General features: G+C 43.4%; 1 protein-coding gene across 4 annotated transcripts in view; it reads left to right on the forward strand.

The window, feature by feature from the left end:
* The first annotated feature begins 396 nt into the window (after positions 1–396).
* Alkbh3 (alkB homolog 3, alpha-ketoglutaratedependent dioxygenase) overlaps positions 397–25066 on the forward strand; it is a 29937-nt gene continuing 5267 nt past the window's right edge. The window contains exons 1-8 of one of the 4 annotated variants that reach the window (XM_028778603.1): positions 397–505; positions 2647–2796; positions 3111–3214; positions 4386–4420; positions 6753–6800; positions 8479–8582; positions 10122–10210; positions 15022–15231. In XM_028778603.1, coding sequence (XP_028634436.1) covers positions 2718–2796; positions 3111–3214; positions 4386–4420; positions 6753–6800; positions 8479–8582; positions 10122–10210; positions 15022–15231 — 669 coding nt within the window. In that variant the 5' untranslated portion in view covers positions 397–505; positions 2647–2717. Of the gene's footprint in view, positions 599–848; positions 967–2646; positions 2807–3110; positions 3215–4385; positions 4421–6752; positions 6801–8478; positions 8583–10121; positions 10211–15021; positions 15232–25066 lie in introns of those variants that run through there. The other 3 variants (XM_028778605.1, XM_028778602.1, XM_028778604.1) reach the window with 3 other exon arrangements.

Raw genomic sequence — 25066 nt, forward strand, 5'->3', positions numbered from 1 at the left:
CTGAGAACAAAGTGCACCTTAGAGTCTTCATGGTTTTCAAGGTAACAAGCGAATTCTAAAGCAGAACATGGCGTGACCAAGCCCTTCCCACTCCCGGATCAGTACAACAAGTTCCAGGAGAGTGCGGTTGTCCTTTGCACAAGAGACCAAAGATGGCAGCACTAGTTTCGGGAACTAACGTCCTGAGGACCTAGACCTGGGAAGCTCATCTTCATTCCTACGTCCACCTCACCAGGGCTGCATCAGCCCCTGATTCCTGTCCCCAGTTCCGACTTTATTCCCTTCAGCATCTCAACTCGGCCCTTTAGGAGCCGGGGATGCGGGGCGACCCGGACTCCCGACAACCCACAGGAAGCGGTGACAGTGTGTAACATAAGAGGAAGTACGTGTCACGGAGGCCGGTGGGTGGGCGTTGCACGACTTGGTGCCTCACTCTAAAGGTTCCCCAACGTCTGTACAGCTGAGCTGGTTCGGAGCGTCGGGAACTTTCCTCAGGCCCAGCCAGGTTGGTCCGGTGCGCCCAGCTCCTGGCTTGCTGGCTGAGACTCGGTTCAGGCGTGTGAGGACTGCCCGAGGGTCCGTTCCTGGGCCACCGACTGTAAGGGAATCGGTCTAAATTAGGAAAGGAACCCAGCCCTACCCATTAGTAGGCTGTTAGCCATTTCTTTTTACCTCAACCTTGAGGGCGGGTCTGCCTCCTCTGCCGGAAGGAGAGGCCGGAGTTCAGACGGTGGCGTCAGCGGCCACAGGGTTTGCAGGTGGGACTGGGACAGATCTGCATTTCAAGCAAGTTCCCGCTACCGCCAGAGCCCTTGTTCTTTTTAAGGTTTTCAGGCTTCCGAGTTCCAGGGTGGTAGGACCTTCTTGGTTAATACATAAGTTCTGGGACTCCGCGAACTGACTAAGTCTCAGACAGCACTCTGGAATTTTTATTTTCACCCGTTGCCTTAGACAAGTCACATCAAGGTGAGCGGCTCAGAGGCCTTCGTTGACCACCGCTAGTCTTATGCCTTTAGGACCTAAAAGAATATGATACACGGGGGCTTCCTTCACACATTTCATAAGCCTGGAGAGTTGGATTTGATTGTGTCATTAACTCTTTGGGTCAGTTAACAGCTTCTGTAAGTCCCTACCTGATAAATGATAAGCCCTTGATAGGTTGTTGATGATGAGACGGGGTCTCAATATTTAGCTTAGGCCTCCAGGATTAGTGGTGTCTGCTGGTAAGCCATAGTTTCTGTCTCGTAAGGAAATTTAAGCAGAGCCTTGAGCCCAGATCTGCTCTATTGGATCAGAAGGTCTAGGAGATGGGGCCTGGGAATCAGTGGTGTAAGCAGTAATATGAGTGGGTTGTCTTTGGGAACTGGAAACTTTCCTAGACCCATAAAGAAGTGACTCGTAGATTCAGAACATGTGGCCTGACCCTTCTGAATTCTGTATTCGCTACAGGGTAAACTTTGGGCAAAAATGGGGTGGGGGTTGATTAGCCCAAGACTGGAACCTGATAAGAGTTAAACTTTTATCATATTGATTCCCTGAGTGACTTTGTAAGTCACTAAACCTTCTAATCCCTATACATGTTTGCATATCTTTGCTGCTTGTTACAAACATAGAAATGGAATCTTTCCTAAATCTTCATTTTAAAAGTGGTACATGGATATTTTAGATTTTCATTTCAAACTTAATTTTAAAGTTGACAAATTATTGTTCCTATTTATGGGATACTGTGACATTTGGATATATGCTTCCAATATAGAATGAGTGCATCAAAATAATACATCTCTTACCTCACATACCTTTTGTGTGATGGTAATATTTAAAATCTACTCTTAGTAACTAAACTATCCAGTGATTTGGTATTTATGGTCATTGTTCCGTGCAGGAGGTCAGTAAAGCTTATTGTTGTCCAAGGGGAACTCTGTACTTTGAATCCACATGCCCTTCCCCCATCTAGCTCCCTTCCCTAGTCACAAGCAACCACATTCTACTCTTAGGGTCCAACTTTCTTAAGTTTTTATGTGTGAGGTCACGTAGCATTTGTCTATGCTTCTCTTACCTCATGTGGCCAAAGTCCTTCAGGTTTCTCTGTCATGGTTACTTTTAAAGCTTCTAGCAAAGTTCCATGCAGCCAGTGGTAAGTAGCAAGGCACTGGGAAACCTGATCTTGGCCTATTTTTCCATATTCATGTTGTGGACAATGGGAATGTTACAGTTACACGTGTTCTGCCCTTGAGACTAATATGAGTAACTCGGTTTCTGGTAGACTGCCTATGGTGAAAGGGCTTGATAGCCAGTAGTCCACATGATCCAGCCCTTGACAGAGATGTAGTAAAGACAGTTGACTTTATGGAGAAGCTCTGGTTGTTATCAAACCATCTCTTCTGACTGTATTAAAGACTATACTTAGCCGGGCGGTGGTGGCACACGCCTTTAATCCCAGCACTTGGGAGGCAGAGGCAGGTGGATTTCTGAGTTCGAGGCTAGCCTGGTCTACAGAGTGAGTTCCAGGACAGCCAGGGCTACACCGAGAAACCCTGTCTCAAAAAACCAAAAAAAAAAAAAAAAAAAAAAAAAGGCTATACTTACCCTTTAATAGGCCAGCCACTCACTGCCTTTAATAAAACACTCACTTCTTTTTTAAAACAGGTACCCATCCCATGGTCTGAATGGGGAATGAAATCTTCTGAAATCTCAGAACAGAACACTTTTTCTTCAACATGGAGGACAAGAGACAGCGAGCCCGAGTGCAGGGAGCCTGGGCTACACCTACCAAGAGCCAGTCTGCTGCTCAGCCAGGCAAGAACCTGTAGGAACCGTGCATGTGGTGTACACAGTTGCCTTCCTCTTTTGTTTATATGCTTTGGTTTATCATGAACTCTCACTTGTGTTGTTAACAGTTTTTCTGTAAATGTGACTGCCAATTTGTCTGATATGTGGCTGGTGAGCTAAGGGTACAAACTTGATTTGTCCTGTTTAGTATTTAGTCAATAATACCTCAGCGAGAGTGGATTGGGGCTGTTTGTTGTTTTTGCCTATTACATTTTGAGTCCATAAGTCATCTTCAAGGAGTTTGTATTGACTCTTGTTAAGACTGTTCTCTCCTATTTCAGCTACTCCTGCTAGGAACCGTCTTTCCCAAACACCGGGGCCAGCCTGGAGGGGCAAGGAACAGCAGCTATGTGACCGACAGTTTGTGTTCAAAGAACCTCAGCTGGTAAATTGTTGTTCTTCAATAGTAACAAAGGTGTACCTATAAAAGCTATGTTTCTGAGCAGGTACTCCAATAGTGGCTGAATAAATTTACTTGTGAGTAGCAGAACAAAAGGATTCTAGTAATAGTGAAATGTGGACTATTTCAGTTATCTTGTATGCCTGTAGTTTTTTGTTTTCTGCCCCCCATTTATTGATGACCATATCTCCCTCCAAACCCCCCACCTTTATTCTTTTGTCAAGGAAGCTCTACTTAAGCCATGACTTCCAGCTTAAGGCCTTGCGTGGGCGAGCTAAGGTCTAAGAGTTCTATAGTGATGCTCTCTTTAGAGCTGTTACAGAAATCCTTGTGAAATTTCAGTTATTGTAGCAAAATCCCTGATTTTTAGCCACCCCAGGGGCATGTAAAAAATAGAAGGTTCAGTTTGGGGGGACAAGGGTGCTGCAGGGCTGGGGATCTAGCCCAATCTTATTTTATTTTCATGTGTGTGTTATGCAAATGCATATTCACATGAATGGGTGCACATGTGAATGCAAAGGCCAGAGGATGGCATCAGGCATCTTCTTCAATTGATCCCCACCTTATATTGAACCAGATTATTTCAGTTGAATCATAGAACTTTGCAGTTCAGCTGGTCTAACCAGCCAGTTTGTCCTGGGAGTTCCCTGTTCCTGCCTCCTGAGCTCTGCCGTTTCAGATAAGCCTCGATGCCCACTCAGCACTTCCGTGGGTGTGAGGACTGGAGTTTAGCCCCTCATCCTTTGGTATCAACCGAGCCATCTTCTCAGCTCTCATTTAAAAATAATAATAATATGGGAAAAAAAGAGTTTAAAAATTAGGCATCTTGGTATAGTAACGATCATATACTTATCAGAACTCCTCTTAGAATATATCTTCCACTTTTAAAACATCTCCTTTATTAATAAAAGGGTTTTGCACCGTTTCTGGCCACAGGAAAGTTGATTAGTTCTAGTTGTATCGCCTTTTCTGTCATCTGGCCAGTGTGACGTAGTTCTGGGACTTGCAGACAGAAAGCTCAGTTGCAGGAGTGGAGGTGGGGCTGACAACAGGATAGCTGAAACCTTCGAGCTTGTCTTGGCTCAAAATGAGAGGACAGGATCTTCTTGATCCTTGGAAGCTATTCTGGAACTCAGATCTACCTGTTTCCTTGCAGGTTGTACGTATAGCCCCGGAACCCAGAGTGATTGAGTAAGTAAGCACTGTCCACGTGACGTGGCTGCCTGGAATCATTCCCTCCACAGCCTTCCCATTTTAAAGAGAGCCAATAACTCAATTTTTAGCTGGTATGAACAATCTTTGAACTTGGTCTTTTGAGGAGACCTTCTGGGTTTGCTGGGAGTATAGAAAACACACCAAGATCTCTGCACATTAAAGTTTGCCTCTGAGGTAGATTTCCTGGTCCAATTTTACTGGTATCTGTAAGAGTAAATTGAAAACAAAAAAAGGCTTTTTCCTAAGTCACTGGAGTTTGGCTTGATGAAAAGCCTGACAGCACCATTTCTCTAGCAGGCCTTATGAGAGCTGCAGTAACCTAGGTGACCCTCCAGCTCATCTAATAAAACCGCAAGGTTGTTCCTGAGCGATTTAAGCAATGCTAAATGTTCCTCGCTTGTATTGATCTGAATGTTCTCCAGAGCTGGTGAGAGAAACTTTGGCTTCTTTTCTCCTGCCTCTCACTTTTCACCTGATGTAAATAAATCATCAGTATGAACTATCCCTTATGCTAGCAATTAGCATCAGGTGGATGGTCTGCTCATAAGCAGTCTATTATGCTATTTAGATATTGGTAGATTGTCTTGTACAAGAATTTGAAGCTAACACAGATGTTACCATAATCTTAAGAAATATCTAGTCTTTTCTTTGTGACAAGTTAGCTATTTAACTAGTCCTGAGTTCTTTCCTTTTCCCTAGAGTTTGATTTCCTTGTCTATATGTTAAGGGTTTATATTCTAATCACTTAAGCCCAGTCTAGGTATATGTGCATAGTAGCTGTGCAGTATTGCTCCATCACTGAGAGAGTGCATGAGGCTTAAGGGGGAGGGGCTGCAGTTAGAAGTTTGCAATCTGAGGTAAGTCACAGCATCCACCCCGTTAGTTCAGCCTTGCTGAATCTAAACTCTCCCAGGCTTTGTTTGCCAGTTCCCATTAACGTGCCCCATGTTTAAGTGAGACAGTTTGTCTCACTTTACTATACAGTATGTCTCATTAAAACAGAGTATTCAGACCTCAGGGCCTGTATAGATGGCTTCTGTAGAAATCTGGTCATGGGCTGGAGAGATGGCTCAGTGGTTAAGAGCACTGACTGCACTTCCAGAGGTCCTGAGTTCAAATCCCAGCAACCACATGGTGGCTCATAACCATCTGTAATGAGATCTGATGCCCTCTTCTGGTGTGTCTGAAGACAGCTACAGTGTATTCAGAAATAATAAATAAATAAATCTTTAAAAAAAAAAAAAGAAAAAAAAAGAAATCTGGTCATTATGAAATATATGATAGCCATGCTCATTCAGCTGCCTAGGAGCCTAACTCAAAGGTCATGAACCACTGACTAGAACCCTGGAGAGAAAGATGATATGAAAACCTATTAAAACAGCAAATGACCTGTCTTCTCTGTTGCTTTTCTGCACTGAACCTTTCCTTTGCATATCTGTAGTTTTATACCTTTCCACATTTGAGTAAAAATTCAGTGAACTTTTATCACCCATCCACTATGTGCAGGCTATGAGAATAAGCCACTCCTTGCCTCATAAGGCACCCACAGTCTAGGGAATAAAATAGTCATGTGAAGAACTTGTAATTCTGTATGGAAGATCTAATCCTAGCCCAGGATGTGATGGATGATGTTACTGGCACAGATTAATGGCCAAGGACAGTCTAGAGGTAGGGCTAAGTGAGATTTTTGTAGGGGAGTCAGAAGTTTTCACTTGGCCATACTAGGAGGTGAGCCGGATAGGGGCTGCTGACTGGTAGGGCAGTAGTCCAGCATACAGAAACACAGGCTAGAAATACCTGGAATGCTGTGTTAAGGGGGTGCAAGCAGTTGATGCTGAGGATGGTGACGCTGGGAGTTGGCAGAGGAGAGTCTAGGTCTCAGGGACCATAAGTGCAGTTTTGGGGACACTGAAGCTTTTTACTAAGGAAGAACTCACTAGACATATATCTTTGAAAGTAATGGAAGCTCAAGGTTTTGAGATGTGCTTGCCACCTGGAGAGTGCTCCAAACTCTCCTTTGGTGATGGATATTGGAATCGTATCAGCTTAAATTGTGGGTGAAACCTACCCAGGTAGAATCAGAAATTGCTTTCTCCCACTTTTGTTTCATGGCCTGCACCTGTCAGGGTTCTGTTCCCAGCACCATTAAGGACCCACCACCATTTTGCTCCTTGTCTAGCTGTTACAGAGGGTGGAGCTAATGCTTCCCTCATAGTGTTTTCTGTAAGAAATGGATTCTAGGGAAGGCAGAAAGGGGGTAGATTGTTTTTGCTTCCCACTAATATATGCTTTTTCTCTGCTTCTTTAGCAGGGAGGGTGTGTATGAAATCAGCCTGTTACCTACAGGTGTGTCTAGGTAAGTGAATCCTCATTGGAACCTGACTGGGGTTATCATTTGAGTTATCATCTCTTTAAACTTGTCCTATTAAGGAACAAGACTTGGATAAAACTCCTATTTACAAAGTATTTCTAGCATCAAAATATTTTCACAGCTTCTACCAGTTACACAGACTATTGTGACTGCAGTGTCTCATGAGGAAGCAAGGGCCAGAGAGATGGTCCTTTTTCTGCACCCCCACCACTCACAGTAATTCAGTGCCATAGCTGGCTCTAGTCTTTTTGTAAGTGCTTCATCATTGGTGCTAGACTTCATGAACTTTGTGTATATTCAATATGTAATATTATATTGCCACATCAAGGAGAATTGCAGTATAGTTAAGTCATATATTAAGTGTAGTCACTATTTAAACATATTTTGAAACTATCTTAATACACAAATATATTATCACTGTAAACCAATGAGATTTTAAAAAAAAATATCAGAAATGACAAATGAACATTGCTTATAGGAGCTTTGCTAGATATGAAGCAACCTATAAAATTGGCTGGTGTGGCTGTTGTCTTAATCACCTCTGGAACCTGTCTGTCTTAGTTTGTTTTCTATTGCTGTGAGAAAGACCATGGCCAAAAGCAATGTGGGGAGGAAAGGATCCATCTTATAACTCTCAAGTCACAATCTATCACTGAGGGAACTCTGGCAGAAACAGAAGCAGAGGCCATGGAGGAATGCTGCTTACTCTGTCTGTGTTGTTAAACACCCCAGGACCATCTCACCAGTCATGGTACTGCCCACAGTAGACTGGGCTATTTCATCTCAGTCTTCAGTCAGTCCTTCAGTTGAGATTCCTTCTTTCTGAATGACCCTGGTTTATGTCAAGTTGACAAAGATAAAAAACCAAAACACAATCAACAAACCTATCCAGACAATCCCCTTTAAAGCAAAATTTGATTGAGCACATCTTGTTTTAACTCAGTAGCTTTAGATGACCTCTGATCTTTTAAATAACATGCACCTTCTGAGGACTCGATGCTGTCAAGACTGCTCAAGAGAGTGTGGACTTCCAGAACTTTCCTTAGGAAAGGAATACAAATGGGCTTTTTTCAGCTGAATCTGTGTCAGGATAAGGATATATTTATATTTAATAAGATGAGACATCATTTGGGAATATTTATCTTCAAAGCCATAATGGTCTCTGTCTTCTAATTGGTATAGTTTTAAAAACTATCTTTTGACCCCTGCTCCTGCACTAGTTACTCTTTCTAATGACAGCATGAAGTGGACGGATATCGTCTTTGAGTTACATTTTTGGAAACTTAGAGGCATTAAGTGTCTGCCCTTGGTTTTGAAGCCACAGCATGCTAATCATTTCTGCCACTTGTCTCCTTGGCAGAATCTTGACTACTGTTTGCAGCAGAGCTCTGTGAAAGCCTCATGTATCCCTTGTACTTGTGTCTTTAGTGGTACCATGGTTTTTACGTGAAGATCACATGGGAGGGAGGTGCTGAGATGATTCCATCTCTTCTTTAGAGCAAAGATCTAATCAACTGATCCAACAGTAGTTACTCTAGTCCCTCCTTTCTGTGTATTTTATTTACTTCTTTAGAGCAAAGATCTAATCAACTGATCCAACAGTAGTTACTCTAGTCCCTCCTTTCTGTGTATTTTATCTACTGATGGTTCTTTCTGTATTAAGGGTGTGCTTATATCCTGGCTTTGTGGACTTGAAGGAAGCTGACTGGATCTTGGAGCGGCTTTGTCAGGATGTCCCCTGGAAACAAAGGATGGGCATCAGAGAGGGTAAGTAGGCCTCTGGAGTACAGTTGTTGCTGTCTAGTCCCCATTCAAGTGTTTTTGAATTCCCTATATCTGCTTAACACAGCTGGACTCAAATACGTTAAAAAACCAAGACTCCCTAAGGCACAGACAGGAAGCAGTATGCCAGGTAGAAGCCATAGTCTACAGAGGCTCAGAGGTCAGGGAAAGCAGACAAGAGAGATGCAAGACCTTAGAGGGTCAAGGAAGCCTCACTAGCTGGCCTGTGACTGGAATGCCTCTCTCTTTCGCTTTAACTGCTTTCTCTAGCCAAGTTCCTTCTTCACAGAAGTTTCTAGAGCTTTCTTTTTTGCTAATCCGTTTGGCACACATTTTTCTGAAGCCCTTTTTACTGACATTGTGTTCTTTCCTTCCTTCCTTCCACTGGAGTCAGCCAGTCTCCTTCAGTTTCAGTGTCTGCTCCTTTGAGCTTGTAAAGGTACACTAGAATTGATTAGCTTCCTGTGATCTGCCCCTTTCTGATGTTCTCCCAACACCAGCAATGCCTACAATACCACACATGACCACAAGGAGGCACCTGTGCTGTGACCTAGACTCAGTAGGACATGGAAAGAGTTTGAACTGCTTGTGGAGAGACAAAGTGTATGTAAATTGGCTTTTTTAAAAATTCGAGTGTCAGAATAGGAGCCATCCTTTTTAGGGACGCCTTCTCCCTACTCTAAGGAGTTTCTACAGTGTGGCTTTGGTTGCTTGCTTCAGCATTCCAAGTAGTTGTTAATTTTGAGCAAATTATACTTTAGTGACTGTAATTCTAGGTTTTCTTAGTACATAAATTATAAGATTCTTGTGTTAATTAAGTAAATTAAAATAATGCATGATATCTGCTTAACAACGCTGGCTGATGTGTGTGTATGTGTTTGGCCTTTAATAAACGTTGGCTCCTCCACTCCTCTTTTGGCAGTTCTAAGGTCAAGCCCAGGGTCTTGTGCAGGCATAGCAAGCACTAGCACTGAGCCACATGGACCTAACCTGAGCTTGATCTGTTGTTTTCGTGACTGGTGTCTGTTGAGGAGAGATGGTAACCCCCTAACCTCTCTAAAACAGTTTAGGTAGCATGGACTGTGACAAAAGCAGGTGTGTAGTACAGTGGCTCACACTTTTTAGATCAGAAGAGCATGTGTAGTGTTGCTAGGATACAGGGCTACCAGATTTTCTTGCTTTCAAATGAATTATTGGTACCACAAAGTCTTTTTTCAGTCTAGGCTCTGTATTCTGCTTTTTGAGACTTTTTGGGTTTTACCATGAGTGAAACAAACAGATGGAACTCATTCCCTCCCCAGAGCCTTTGCCTAGGCTGTCCCTGCCAGCATGCCTTATTTCCTGTGTAGCCCTTCCAGGTTCTACTAACCACCTCCCATTTCCTGTCTGAGGAAGGGACTTGGGTCATCCCTCCTCTCCTTTTGTTCCCCATGTTCCTCTCACAGTGCAGGCACACAATGGCTGGCAGCAGGCGCACCTCAACCAGCAGCAACTGTCTCAAGAGCCCTGTATTTTCTTTCTCAGATATAACTTATCCGCAACCAAGACTTACAGCATGGTATGGAGAGCTTCCTTACACTTACTCAAGAATCACTATGGAACCAAATCCTCACGTATGTTGCAATGACGTCACTGGTGTGGCTTTCTAGTCTCAGTGTCCAGTACTAGAAAAAATTCCTCATAGAGGCACATGATAGTTCCTTCTTCAGAAAATCCTCTGGGCTTGAAAACCTGCTTCTGGTCCTCTCTGTGCCCGTGATTCGTAGATGGGCTCAGAGGATGGGAGGAAACTGAAACAGTGAATTGGGCCTGGAGTCTCGGGTCCCAGGGGAATGAGCTATTTCTTCCCGACCCCTCCTCCATGACTACTGCTGTGTTTAGCTGTACAACACATTCCTACGGCTGATAGTGAGGGTAGAGAGCCTTTCCACTTCTCAGCTCTGCTGTTACTTGTGAAGGATCTGGGTTTTGTTAGCTTTATATTTGTTCTGTGGGTACAATTTCCAGACTTCCAGCTTCTTGCCACTTGGGCTTGTTTCTGCTGATGCCTTTGTTTTTGAAGATTTCCATGACAGCTGAGCAGAGTAGTACATGCCTGTAACCCTGCAACTCAGGAAGCTAAGGCAGTGGAGATCATAAGTTCAAGGCCAGACTGAATGGCACAGTAAAACCCTATCTCTTAAAAAAAAAAAAAAACTGTGTAGACAAAGATATTTTAATATATAAATAAGCTTGTCCAAAGGCTAGACTTAAGGTCCAAGAAATAGCTCCCTGTTTAGTTCTTGGACTCTTGCCTTTGACAAAAATGTTATGCTTTATTGAAAGAGACTTTGAAGAAATGGAGTTTTGCTTATTCATTTGGACACAGAAATGTGGCATGTTTGAGAGTCCTAGCAACATGTAAGTACAAAACCACTGTGTGCCGAGGTACCCAGGGACAGCGTGGACCCAGGAAGACAAGGCAGGCTGTCACAGGAGGAGCCTGCTGCTTTGAAGGGCTCTACTCCTAGGGCTTTGTGAAGCCTCAGAAGTGGAAACTCCTTTTCTCTGAAGTAGATTTGGAGACTCAGGGAACAGAAGCTGCCTCTGCTCTGTCACAGCCATTTACCTGCTCGTTTGTGTCTGTGGCCGCAGCAGTGACGCTGGGGGCTGAGCAGGCTATGAGGAGGTCCTTTTTCATTTCCTTCCGGCTTATCTGTCTCTCAGCTTTCTCAGTCAGACATTGCCATGTGTCTGTTGGAGACAGTTCTTGGGCTGAAGAAGCCATTTTTATAGTACACAGAAACCATACAGCCTTGCTCTGTACTGTCTTTCATTTTTGAGGCATGTTTGTTTTAAACAGTTTTCAAAAGAATTTTCTTTCAATGACAAGCCTTTTTGATTCTTATTGAAATTATAGTCTCAGCACTTAGAAAGAAGTAAGAGGGCTATATGTTTGAAATAGTTAGACCCTTCCCTGGAAAAACAGAATTGACTTAGTGATGTGGCTTAGTTGAACAGTGCTCACCTCGTGTGCACAAGGCCCTGGGGTTTGTTCCTAGCACCATAAAACATAAACCAACCAACCAAAACAAAATCCCCTAAAATGAATAAAACTTAAAAATTACCTATGTATGTTTCTCTTAACTGTATATCATTAACAAATCTTAGTATCAGTAAATAGTCTGTATCAATTTAATACCTGTATAATATTCCATAGTCTTTGAATATAAGCCTCTTGCTGGATATTTAAATTGTCAGAATAGGGATAGAGAGATGGCTCAGCCAGCGAGTGCTTGATGCACAAACACGAGGATCGTCATGAACTTGAGACCCCAGTCCCACACACCCAGGTCAAACAGTGTAAAGGTGCATATGTGAAATCCCAGTGCTGAGAATTTTGCTAGCCAGTTAGTGTAGCCTATTTGGTCAAGTCCAGGCAAGTGAACAATCCTGTGTCCAAAAAAAAAAAATATGTGTGTGTGTGTGTGTGTGTGTGTATCTCAAAGAACCAGACTGCACCTCTGGGATGACACACAAGAAATTGTCTTCTGGTCTCCAAGCATGTACATGTGCAAACACATTCACACATTCACATACAGAAGATTCTCAAATTACAATTCCTATTATGGAATTGTGTGTGTTTATTGCTAATATATTTGTGTGTGTGTGTGTGTGTGTGTGTGTGTGTGTGTGTGTATTTTATTTTAAGATGGCCTCGTTAGATAGCTAAAATCTCTATAGCTAAAATCTCTATAGCTAAAGATGGCTTCAGACTCAAAATTCTATTTCCCTGGCTGTCCCCAGTGGGGTTACATGGCCCACAGTACCCAGCTTTAGTTGTAGGATTTGAAGCTGGTTTGTCTTTGTACGAAGTGGATGACAATGGACCCCATGTATAAAATACATTAAAACTTAGTTGTCTGCAAGTCCCACCAACATGACCACGTTCTGTAGACCCAGACCCACCTCTGTGGCACTGAGGCCACTCTTAACACTGAAGCCTGTTCTGTGACTTCTCTGTTCTCACATATTCCCTCAGATGTCTTTTAAGGATAGAATGCCTTCACTGAACAGCAAGATGACGCTGAATTCTAATTTAGACATTCGCTTCTAAAGGATCTCTATTTAGAGAATTGGTTAAAGAGTCTAAATTAATCCTCCATTACCCACTCCATATCTCCCTTTCTCTATACTTCACTCCCCAAAATAACCAAGAAAAAAACATATACTCACTTAGAAACATAATGCAAACTTGATGTTGTCACAGTGCTGAGTCCCAGCCGAGTCCAGCAAGTGCTAATGAGATTCTCAGTCCCATTCTGGAAAAGCCATTTTCTTTACATTCTTGTTTTCTTAAGTGTGTAATTCTAGCATCTGATGTGTCTCTGTGAAGGTAGATTACAGCTGGAGGTGGGCAGGAAGCACAGCTCGCCCATGTGGTGGCTGGGATTTTACTTTGAATTTGTTCTTTTGAACAAGGGCCAGCTTAATAACATTTTTGTTTGTTTTGTTTTATTGACCTGTTCCGTTTCTTTTCTGAGTCTTCTGCATACTAAATGTGATGCTGATAACCACAAAGAGACCCAGCTTTCATTCTGGCTTCACATTGCAGGAAAGCTGTGCTGTTCCAGTGCTTCTATGGCAGAAGCGGGGCTAGGCTCAGTACTGCATTGTCCTTTCTGAGCACCCATCCTGTCTCTATCAGGTGGAACACAGCAGCACTTCTTAAAGGACAACCCATGGGTCCAGGAGGCCTTTGTAGGGACTGTGTGTATGTTTCCACTGCTATGCCAAGAGTGTGTGTTGGTAGCTGTGTGGCATCTGTTCTGATGCTACAGAGCTGTAATGAGTGAATGGGAAGCACCTCAGCATCATGAATCAAACTGTCAGAGGTCTCTGTGCTTCTCACCACTGAGCACTTCCAACTAGAATGTGAAAAATGCAGAGTTTAGCACCCATGAGATGGTTCAATGGGTAAAAGCACTTGTCCCCAAGTTTGATGGTCTGAGTTCAATCCCAAGAGCCCATGTTGTAGAAGGAAGAACTGACCCCTGGAAATTAATCTTCTGATCTCTGATTTCTGTCGGTTTAAATGTAAAAGATCAGGAAAAGTTTAAGATAGCATCAGTCTGGATTGGGACTACCTCAAGAATCAGCACAGGCTGAGCTTTGGACACAGTCACAGAACCTGCTATCCATCTGACAGGGATGTGCACAGAGTTTAGCAGAGTAAATGCAGAAGCAGAAGAGCATGTTGTGGATGCAGACAGTGTGGAGTTTGTAATGTTACACAGAGTAGTTGTTGCATTTTGAATGAATTACCAAAGGTATGTTTATTTATCCCAACACAGGATCTTGCTACATAGTCCAGGCTGGTCTTGAACTTTCTGTCCTCCTGACTCAGCCTCCCTGGCATTATAGCATGTACCACCACTCTCGCTTCAGCTTTAATATAGTAAATATCAATAGCCATAACCTAGAAGAACAAAGGTTCAAACCAGGCATGCTGATACACATCTTTAATCTTAGCACCAGAGAGGAAGAGGCAGGCAGATCTCTGTGAGTTCAAGGCCAGCCTGGTGCACATAGCAAGTTCCAGGCTAACCAGGATTATATAGGAAGACCCTGATTCAAACAACAGTAAAATTCAATAAAGGTTTTTTGAGGACATCAGTAATTTTGATAGTATAAAGTGAGAACCACTGCTCTAAAGAGCATGTCAGGCTCTTACTTTTAGTAAGAATTGTTGTGTAGCACACAACCTAATGTTCCTGTGTACATGGCTGCAATATAAACTATGTCACTAAACTGGGTGTAGACAGCAAACAGTGCTGTGCAGTATGATTAAGTTCATAATCTTATAGCTCTAAGAGTGGATCCTGTTCTATAGGAAAAAAAAGAACATGTGTTCATTGACATATCATAGACCAGGATACCTACAAACTTGCCTCGGCCTCCCAAGTGCTAGGATTACTGGCACACACCACTATATCAGGCTTTGGGTTCTATTTTTATGAAGTTAGCCACTCTAAATATTAAATATTTCTCAAGAAAGCAATTCTGTTGTTTAGAATAAATATGAACAGAATGAATGGAAGGTACCCAGTTGAGTGTTCTCTTGTTCATTTGAGCCTGGGTGTATGGACCCGTGAGCTACGGCAGCTCCACTGCCCCTCTTAGTGCAGCACTAACGTTCCAGAACCACCCTGAACATACTGGCATTGGCTTCTTTGTGAGGACATGCATTGCAAGAGAAGCAGGAGATGGTGGATAGCTCAGCCTTCAGACTTGCTTCAGCATATAGAGGGTGGAGACGAAGCTACTCCTCTGTCTTCTGTTTAGTGTGTTGCCCTCTCAGAACTACACTGATTTCCTGTTTCTTTCTGTTTTTTTCATGGCTGTCCATTGTGTCTTGTATGCCTGTCCCTGTTCTTGCTGGCAGTGGCTTCCTGTGCTGTGGACTCTGAAGAACCGCATTGAGGAGAATACCGGCCACACCTTCAACTCCTTGCTATGTAATTTTTACCGGGACGAGAAGGACAGTGTGGACTGGCACAGCGATGATGAACCCTCCCTGGGGAGCTGCCCCGTCATTGCTTCACTCAGTTTTGGTGCCACTCGGACTTTTGAGATGAGGAAGAAACCTCCACCTGTAAGTATTCTCTGCCCTCAACCCACATTTCCCTTACCTCCTAATTGGTGAGGAGTACAAGTCTCCTGAAAGCTGCTGCTTCTGGGATTAGCTGATGGGAGTGCTTCCCTCAGAAACGTGGCCTGCAAAGTGCCACTCATGCATTTGCTTATTCAACAAGAATTTCTGCCCTATGCCAGGTCCTATGGACCTGTTACCACTGACGGAAAGGACATACAGCATTACCCTATGCAAGGCATTTATTAGAGAAAGCATTTAAGTGGCTGCTACTGTGACTCATGCTGTGACTAAAGAGTTACAGAAAGATGACTTGGAATAGTGGGAGCAAGAAGGGAGATTCCAGAAACTCGGAAAGATGTCCCTGAACTGGCTGTCATTTCCTGTGCACCTGTGTGGCATGCCACTGTTCTGTGAGGAAGCATCATACAGATCCTTGTTCGTTTATTAGTTGCCTTCTGAAAGGCGCGTGAGCCTGTGACTTCTCGAGGGAAAGGAGGCTCAAACCAGACCATCAGGCAATAATGTGTCTAAGTTGAAATTGGGAAGTGGCGACTAAACTGACTTGAATTTCAGTTTTTCACTCTGACTCTCATTTAGATTACATTGGGTTTGATTCCCAAGTCTAGCCCTAATGTTTTGAATCAAAAATGAACCTTAGAACAAAGATGGAAAGCTGGAAGAAATTGCAAGAGAGGAAACTCACTAAGTCATCCTGATTTCAGAATTCCTGATTATTCAGCCTGCATCATTAAACCAGGTCCTAGCAAGTGTGAAAGACCAGCAGGCTGTGTTTTGATTATGACCTAATTCAGGCCTCCTACCTGTCTCTTCTGCATCAGGTACTTGTATAAGAATGCAGTTAATAGGCCAATGCAGGTTGCTTTCCTGCAGTGCCATTTAGTTTCCATATATGGTGCTTTATAGCACATTGACTTATTTGGCATATATGATATCGAGCTCCATTTCTTGGTATAATTTCCATTTTTAAGTTTGCTTTGCTCTTGTTTCCACCTAAACTTTGCTTGTTGATGATAGAGCATTCTCAGTCACCAGTGTAAGAACCTGACCACATTCTCTAGGAGCTTTTTGGGGGATTAGAGAGTTGAAATTGAGCACCAGACTCCCTGGCCTTTGCTGGGGTCTTTTAGGCATGATATACTTCTATGCATGGTAGAAGTACTTGGACCCCACACCGCATGTCTGAAGCGATGTTCTTGCCTTTGTAAGACTCCTGTATTTCAGATAGCAGAGGAACACTGTGTACCTTATGTTTTTTCAGACACTCTTCTCAAGCAGACAGATGGAACATCAGCTCTTTTCCAGGCCAGTCCTGGGGTTGTAGAGTAAGCAAGTAAGTAGGTTAGGTATGCCTGTGAGTAAGCAAGCTTCGGCTCCTCCAGCTCCAGTCAGTACCGAAGCTTTGATATCACCCTCTCTTGGTTCTTCATAGTTCTTTGCTTTGTTGCCAAATGTTTAAGTCTTCAGTGACCATTTTACCCACACACATGCAGCGCCACCCACTGTGAAAAAAAAAAAAGTAGGGGCCTATTTATAGATGGGAACTTAAGAATTCCCAAAGTATGCTTTCTGGGTAGTTTCAATGTACATCCAGTTCCCAACTGCTAAACATGAGCAGTGTGTTAGTGTCCAGAAACAGCTCTTCCTGTTTCCCCTCCCAACATGGAAGCCCTTCATCCCCTCTTAGAAAGACCTGTCTTGGGAACTGGGGATACAGCTCAGTGGCAGAGTGCATATGCAAGGCCCTGAGTTCTAAGAGCACCACAGCCAAACCAAACCAAAGCCCGACACATGGTGACCAGGAAGAATTTATTGGTAGTAACTTGTTATGTTGTAGGCTGGTATGTGGTTAGCAGACAGCACATACAGCATTGTTTCTGGGTGTGAGCATGTGGAGCACATCTCTGTTTAAGACACAAACTGCCCACATTGAGGCTGTCTCTTCCTAGGCTTCCTGAAATCTGTTTTTCAGGAACCTGGGAAAGTATAGGTCATGGAGTAGTGAAAGAGGTCAGGTCTCTTCAATGTCCCTGGACTACAACTGTGCCAGCTGTGTTACTGGAACATAATACATCTCATAAGTAAGAAAATTTATCTACAGTCTTGAAATAAAGTTGGCTGCGGAAATGAGTTTGGGAAGAAACATAAACAGGCCATACCCCAGGTTACTGGCTCTAGTAAATTTTGGCTTCTGGCCTCATTTTAACTCATTGAATTTGGCACAGTTCTTGTGCATATTCTCTATTTTGACTTTTGTTTAAGATGGAGAAACTGAATGTTATTGTGTTTGAGATTATAATCACACATTGGTGATTATAGCTTAAAAGTTCCACCCTGGAGTAAACCCAGCACATGTTTAAACTTTTGAGAACTCACTCAGATTCATTAACAGATTACAAAACTCTGGAGCCCCATAAATGTAACCAAATGCAGAGACCTTGTTTGAGTTGACAGCCATGGAAATATTTCTCAGGGTATACATCTTATTGCAAATGGGCCCTTTCCCAAAGGATTCAAGGGAACTCACTTTGCAAATCTTTGTCTCCTTTTCTATCTAGATTCAGGTACTAGCTCAGAGAGTAAGCCTCTTGACTCCTAACCCGAAGTGAAGTTGTACATTAAATAGATAAGTCACTCCTCTGTATGGGCCTTGGAGGACTGACTCTCTGAATGTTAGTACTGGTTATAGTTTTCCTGACTGCCAACAAGGCAGGTGAGTGAGTTAGTGGCTGTAGGAGGGAGTCTCCCACACTCCTATCAGCTTTGTGCTGTGGTTGAGAGGCTATCACCTGCCTGACTGAGTTGGTTTCTTAATCTGAAGTAGATGAAGGGCAAGAGATTTCCTGTATTTCACATAGGTGTGGAGATTTGAGACAAGCCTTTCAAAGACTTTTTGTTTGTTTTTTCAGATAAGATCTCATGTCACAAAGGCTGGCCTTGAACTTTTGATTCTCCTGCCTCTATTCCGCCAATGCTGGAAATGCATTCTCCACCATGCTTGGCAAGAGAAATAGTCTTGTTTTTTATTTATTTATTTATTTTTTTAAATTCAGACTCTTCCACCCCTGTAGCAGCTGCTAGCTTTGCAGTCTGGTACCTCTGTCAGTCTGGCTACTGATCTTTTGAAAGCTGCCCCATGTTCTACACACTTTTTCAAACAGTCTTCCCATGCTGAGATGATAGGAGAGCTCTGGTCCTGTCCACCCTCTGATTGGTGGAGCTGTCAGGATTAACTGTGGAATGTCAAGGTGCCCATCCTTCCTACACTGCTATCTGCTCAAAGCCTGTTGAGTCTCATTTATTTTGATTGTAGAGTAAACTACTATTTCCTCTAGTGACAGTAAGGTACTAGGGGCACAGTAGACTTCTTTCATTGGTCTTGTTTTGTACCTGATCCCTTCTTTTGTGTGAGTCAAACCAGAGACTGGTCAGTGCCAGTCTGTCCTGTCCTAAGACAAAGGAAAGTTTACCAAATACTTGTCAACAGATCTTTGTACTCTGTCAGAGTGGGTTCATGAAAGCTTTTCTGTACTGCTTATCCCAAGCCCAGATGTACTTTCTAAACTACATCGTGTCCCTGTCGGCAAAGATTAGCCTGGTACTTTCCCCCATCTAACTCTAATTCTATACAGAAGAACAAACTAGAAAAGGAACTACAAAAGCTGCTTGGCAGGCTGCTATTTCTCTGTCGGTTACTATGGAAACAGTGATGGCTGGGGGGTTATTAGATAATAGCAGGAAGTTTGTGATGCACTGGAGGGTTAGATGCCAAAAGCCTTGTTTTTGTAGCAAATTACCTTGGATGAGCTCTTTTCCCGATCAGCTGCATAGTGCCTGTGGGAGGGGTTTCTCTCCACTCCCAGATAAATTGAGTTGAGGAAAAAGGGGCTTCTCTCTGAGCTGTTTCTCTCCCCAGTACCTTATGAAGGGAGTGGCAGTAAAAGCAAGACTAGTGGTTGAATCTGAGAACATACTGCTAAATGATTTGTTATACACTTCTGAGAATGCTAGAATATTAAAAAGTCAGCCTGATCATAAATATTGGTCCCCTCCCCCCGCTCAGGAGTTTAGAAACAAGGAAGATGTTGAGATCTAAAGTATTACGGTACTGAATGGAAACGGGACAGGACAGAGCTGTAGCGTTCAAAATTAGGGACAAACCCTCCACCTCAAGCAGAGGCCTCCTCCATTACAGTTTGCACGTCATCCATCCTTTTAATTGTTTTGAGACAGTGTCTTGCTCATCTCACCCACCCTGACCTCAGGCTAACAGCCTCCAGAGATTACAGTCGGCTAGGATTACAGTTGACCACCATCTAGGCTCCCTCCTTTTTCTTACACCTTACACCATCTGATCGAAGCATCTGGCCTGAGAGTTTACAAGAAACACTTGAAAGAAGTTCTGATAACCTTGGTCTTTTCAAACACCCTCCAGTGAAAGTTGAAGATCAGCCTTGCTTCCTGTTTCTGCCCCTGGGCTGGAAAACAGCACTTACCTGTACACTTTATGCTTACTCTTTTCTCATAAAGGGAAATGATCATTGGTTAGTTACTTCAAGGGAACATGGAGATGCTTTCCCAAGAACATAGTTAGAGTAATCAGTGGATTTGAGCTGTTGTAAATGGTCTGTTGGTGGCTTAATCAAGAGCAGAGAAAGGAAGTGAACGGTGATAAAAATATAGTAGAACCTAGGGAACGGGGTAGCCACTGGGTCAGAGACGGAGGGTGAGTGTGTGAATGAGGAGGGGTGAACATCCACAGGAGTGGTGAGTAAATAAAGATACACAGTTAGACTTCAAACTTCTGGAGAGTAAGAACTGTCATTTGCTTCCTTGCTACCTCGTTCCAGACAGAATCAGTGCCCTGAAATGTTCAGGAAATAATTACTTCCCAAGTTTTTCTTTGCTTGTTTATTTATAAAGAATCTCATTGTGTAGCCCAGGTTGGCCTGGAATTTTGGATCCTCCTGCCTCAGTTTCTGTATATTTGATTATGGGTATGCCACCATGCCCTGTAAGGTTCCTGGGATTTAGGGTTTTCTTTTCTTTCACACCTATATGAGGGAGTGTATATGTGCATGTGTGTGTGCATGTATATAATATGTGTATGTGTCAGAGCATGCATGTTGCCACTTCACATGTATGGGGATCAGAGGGCAACTTATAGGAGTTTGTTGGTTCTCTCCTGGGGATCATAGTCAGATCATCAGGCTGTAGTAACCACCCCAAGCTGGAGGATCCCTGCAGGTGTGCCTGACTCTGGAGCAGTGTTGGTCCCGGACAGGTGCTCACAGGCAATACAAACCCCACTAGGGAAAACCAGCTTCAAAGAGAAAATATTGTTGACAAAAGAGACATTATTGGCATAGTCATGCATTAAGAGATAGGGCACAAAAGGACATATGGCCTTAGCATGTAACTACATAGGTAGCTGTACTTACTTTTAAAACATCATTACAGATGTTTAAAAAAAAAAAGAAGAAGAAAGTAAACAAGAGGAGGAGAAGTAGCAGCTTTTAGTATAGTTATCAAGCAATTTTACCAGTTTTCTGATCCTTGGGCCAGAGAGCTAGGGAATAAACAAACAAATAAACAAACAACCTCTATTGTATCTGTGGTCATATTGAGAAAACTCTGCTTGCTCCTGTCAGTGTTCCAGCATCTTGGCTCTGTTCTTGGTCATGAAGCACAGATTTGGGGATGGAGGTGTAGCTCAGTGGTAGAGTACTTCAAGGCCCTGGGGTAAATTCCCCAACACTGCTTCCCTCCTTGGGGGTGTGGGGGAGCATAAGAGCAAGATACAAGTGCAGCCATCCAGGGTGATGGCCCAGCAGATAAAAGCACTTTCTGACACAAACCTGACAACTTAAGTTTGATCTCTGGAAAAAAAAAATCCAGATGTGATGATACACATCTGTAACCTCAGGATTCCTACAGAGACCTGAGATATGTGAGAGATAAGCTCACATAGCAAGTAACATGAAGTGAAATGCCAGAAACAAGGGACAGAGAAAGACAGAGACTGACTGCCTCCATATGGTGACCTCTGACAGCCACATACCACAGAATAAAAGCATACTTTTCTTGTTACTACTTATCTCCTCTGAGCTTTTCTTGACATTCAAAGATGGGTTAACTATGGATGTTAGAGCTTATCTTTGGGTCTGTTATCTTTCTCTTATTTTTCAGGAGAGTATAAGCTCCTAGGTATAACTACCACGCAGGAAGGCTCCTTTCTGTCTTGTCCCTGTGTCCCCAGTGCAGAGCACTGTGCTTTGATTTAGCAGCAGTAAGAAATAAAACCTCACAGCTTCACCTGCTCTGTGATGGATAACTTCCCAGTCTCTTATCCCAGCATCTTTTATCACTTTCTTCATATTCAAGAGATGTCTCGACTTCAGAATAGCACATGGAAGTTCCAAATTCAGCTTTAAAGTTAGCCATTATTTTCTCCAAAAATACCACAATCACCATCCCACCACATACAAATCCATTTCTGTTGATTGTGTCACTATTTTCTTGGTCAGGTTAATACATTTTCAGTTTTTTGTTCTCTGGTCCTCATCAAATCAGTGTCTAAATATCTTAATTCTTATTTTTCTTTTTGATATACTGTTGCCCAAAGTTTGCCTTGTACTCTCAATTCCTTCTTCCTCCGCTTCTTGAACCATTAAAATTAGAACTGCTGTATGACTGTCCTGGGCCTCTAGTTTGGGTGCCTTCCTTTCTTCCTCTTTTTCCTCCTTCCCCACACCTCTTTCCCCCTTCCTTTTTCTTTCTTTCATAAAACTTAGTCTTTCTATGTAGCCCAAGAGAGTTTTGAGCTGATAATCCACTTGCCTTAAGAACATTGGCATACATCATTCCCTGCCCTATCTTGCAGCTAGTTCTTCACTGAGATGTGTAAAGGTTCCATCCATCCCAGTGACATCTTTATCCCAGGGTCCTTTACCACTTATCCAAATCCAAAATCTGCCTTATCCCTGGGTGCCGTCAGCCTCATTCTTTGTCACCCCTCTGACCAGTGTCCAGAGTAGCTTTAGGAGCAGTGCTTCCTCCCCACCAACCAGATATTAACTACTACTGTGTGTCAGATACTGTGCTTCTCATTTCCCAAGCTCATGTACCCAGTGCTTGGGGGGGGGGTGACATTGACGGGGAGAAAGATAGAAGTCCCAGGAGCTATACAGTAGAAGGAGTACGTGGATGCTATGCTGTACAACAGAAGGAGGGCTGTATGGATGCTATGCTATACAACAGAAGGAGTGTAGGCTTTACTGTATGCACAGTGGGAATGAATGGAGGCTGGGCCATGACCCATGCCCATGTCTAAGGATAACTGTGGCCCTGTGTGGATAGCAATGGAGTAGGCAAGAGCAAGAGACTAACTGGCGAGCAGTAGTCCAGTGGGAAGCTACTACCTTGAACCAGATGTTAAGAGAAGAAGAGAAGTGAGTGGATTTAAGGTATTTTGGGGGGATGAAGCTGTAGAACTTGCCAGTGTTTCAGACATGGGGCAAGAATCAAGAATGACTCCCACATTTTTGGCTTGAGTGGTTGGTGGGTAGTAGTGCTGTTAATTCAGATGGCAGGGAAAAGGAATTTATTGATTTAATTTTGTCCTTTTGTAAAGAGGTCTATCCTTTCAAGATTTATTTTTATGTGTTAAGTGTTTGCGTGTAATGCACATACTATTTGCATATAAGGTGTGCACATAGTCCAGAAGAGGTCATGGGTTACCCTGAAAGTTGAGTGACAGACAGTTGCAAGCCACCATATGGATGAACCCAGCCCTGGTTCTTTGCAAGAGTGTCATGTGCTCTTAACCCCTGAGGTGTCTCCCTAGCCCCAGGAATTCTTTTTTCTGCATGCTAGATTTGAGATGCCTGGAACTTACACATGTAAAGTAAGCCATTGACCGTAAAAGCCTCGGCCTCAGTTCTCAGAGACATCATTCAGATTGTGTGACCATCACGAGGTAAAATGCTGATAACACACAGCTATCACAGAGTGTTGCCTATCTTCTGGGCTACATTCTAAAGCTTTACACTTCGTCTGCCCTGAATCTTAAGTTAATGCTACTTTCCCCAATGTAATATGGGGTGATATATAGATAGGGTAATAGCAGACACCATCAGCTCGCTGCATAGGATGCCTTAGAAATTATTTGCTGATCTTAAAGTAATAATTTATTAATGAATACTATGTAAAGCTATGGGATTGGCACATTCCTATCCAGGACAAGAGAACTGAAGGAAAGGAGCATACAGCCAACCTTGAGTCTGTTTCTGTCATTGGTTTAATAGCTCAGAAAAGTCCATTGCTGGTACTGGAACAGTGGGCAGGATGGATCCCAGAACCAGGTCATCAGGTGTGTACAGTATCTGCCTGGCCTGCACAAGGTTCCCACTATCGTTTGTATGGTTGCTGTATTCTCCTGCATTATCTCTTTCCCTGCTTACCACTTCCTGCTTAACTCAAGTCCTGTCTGAGTGTCCAAGGCTGTTGTAGCCAGTGAGTCTCCCCTGATGCCTCCAGCACAGAAACTAGCAATTGCCATGTACCCAGTGCTTCCTGTGAGCTTGGGAAATGAGAAGCAGGGAGGAGGCGCTCGCTTTATTTCTCTTGCCCTTTCTGCTCAGTTATGTTTTGTTTTTATAGTGATCTTAGTAACAAGATAGAGGTTTTCTTAAATAGTTTTTCTGAGGCTCAGAGAGATGAAGAAGACCAAACACTGCTGTTAGCTCAGAGAACATGGGGAAGCATATTTTGTTTGGACACCCTTTTCTGCTGTGGGGGAGACAAAGACTGTGATATCTAAAGGCACAGTAGCACATGGAGCAGTGGAGGGGGTCAAGAAAGAGCAGCAATGACAGCAATTACAGGCCAGCTGGGGTGGCTGGGGTAGGAGCAGGACAGTCCTGCTGGGAAGACCTTGAGCTGGGTGTGGCCTTAGCTACATACAATTAAAACTAGAAGTTTATTATAAAAACCTCACTTAGCTCCTTCCTCAGGAAAGGTAGAGGATGAGACAACACGGGGGAGCAGTGACAGGAGCTGCTCCTCAACAGCATTCACCCCTATATGCTGACCCTCGGCTCCTCAGGATTCCCACTGCCCACTGTGCGACTCCTAGCTGAATCTCTTCTTTATGCTCCTTTCTGATGGCTGGTTCCCTTCAGCAAGGAGAATGTGCCATGTCATAAGGAGGCAGTATGGCAGGACTTGAGGGGCAGAGCTCATCTCATGGTGGAAGCAGTATGGGAAGTGATTGTGGGTTTGAGTACTCACTCCCAGGCCTGTGCTCAGCCGCTGCCCCATCGCCTGCCAGCTTTTCATCTAGTTCCCTGTGCTTAAGAGAAATGGATAGCATCTTTCTGTGGGTTTGCAGCACGAGTTAGTCATGGCTATGTGTGATTTATGTACTATCTTGACACACCACCTTCCCCATGGTTCCAGCACAGTAAGCTGGTCCACAAGTCTAGCAGGAAGCCTTCCATTAAGTACTTAGTTGTTGTTGTGAGAGAAACATTGAATCTAGGGCAGTGGTTCTCAAACTATGGATCTCGACTCCCTTGGGGGGTCAAACAAGCCTTACACGGGAGTCTCATATTAAGTGTCTTGTGTATCAGATGTTTACACTACAATTCATAATGGTAGTAAAGTTACTGTTGTACGTTCATGTAATACATGTTGTATTACATGAAGTAGAAATGAAAATGATTTTATGGTTGGAGGTTAGCACACCCTAAGGAACTGTATTAGAGGTTACATCACACAGGTTGAGAGGCACTGATGAAGGGAGCAGCTCAGTGGT

This window comes from Grammomys surdaster, unplaced genomic scaffold (assembly GCF_004785775.1).
Source record: "Grammomys surdaster isolate TR1022 unplaced genomic scaffold, NIH_TR_1.0 338, whole genome shotgun sequence".
Taxonomy (NCBI): Eukaryota; Metazoa; Chordata; class Mammalia; order Rodentia; family Muridae; genus Grammomys; species Grammomys surdaster.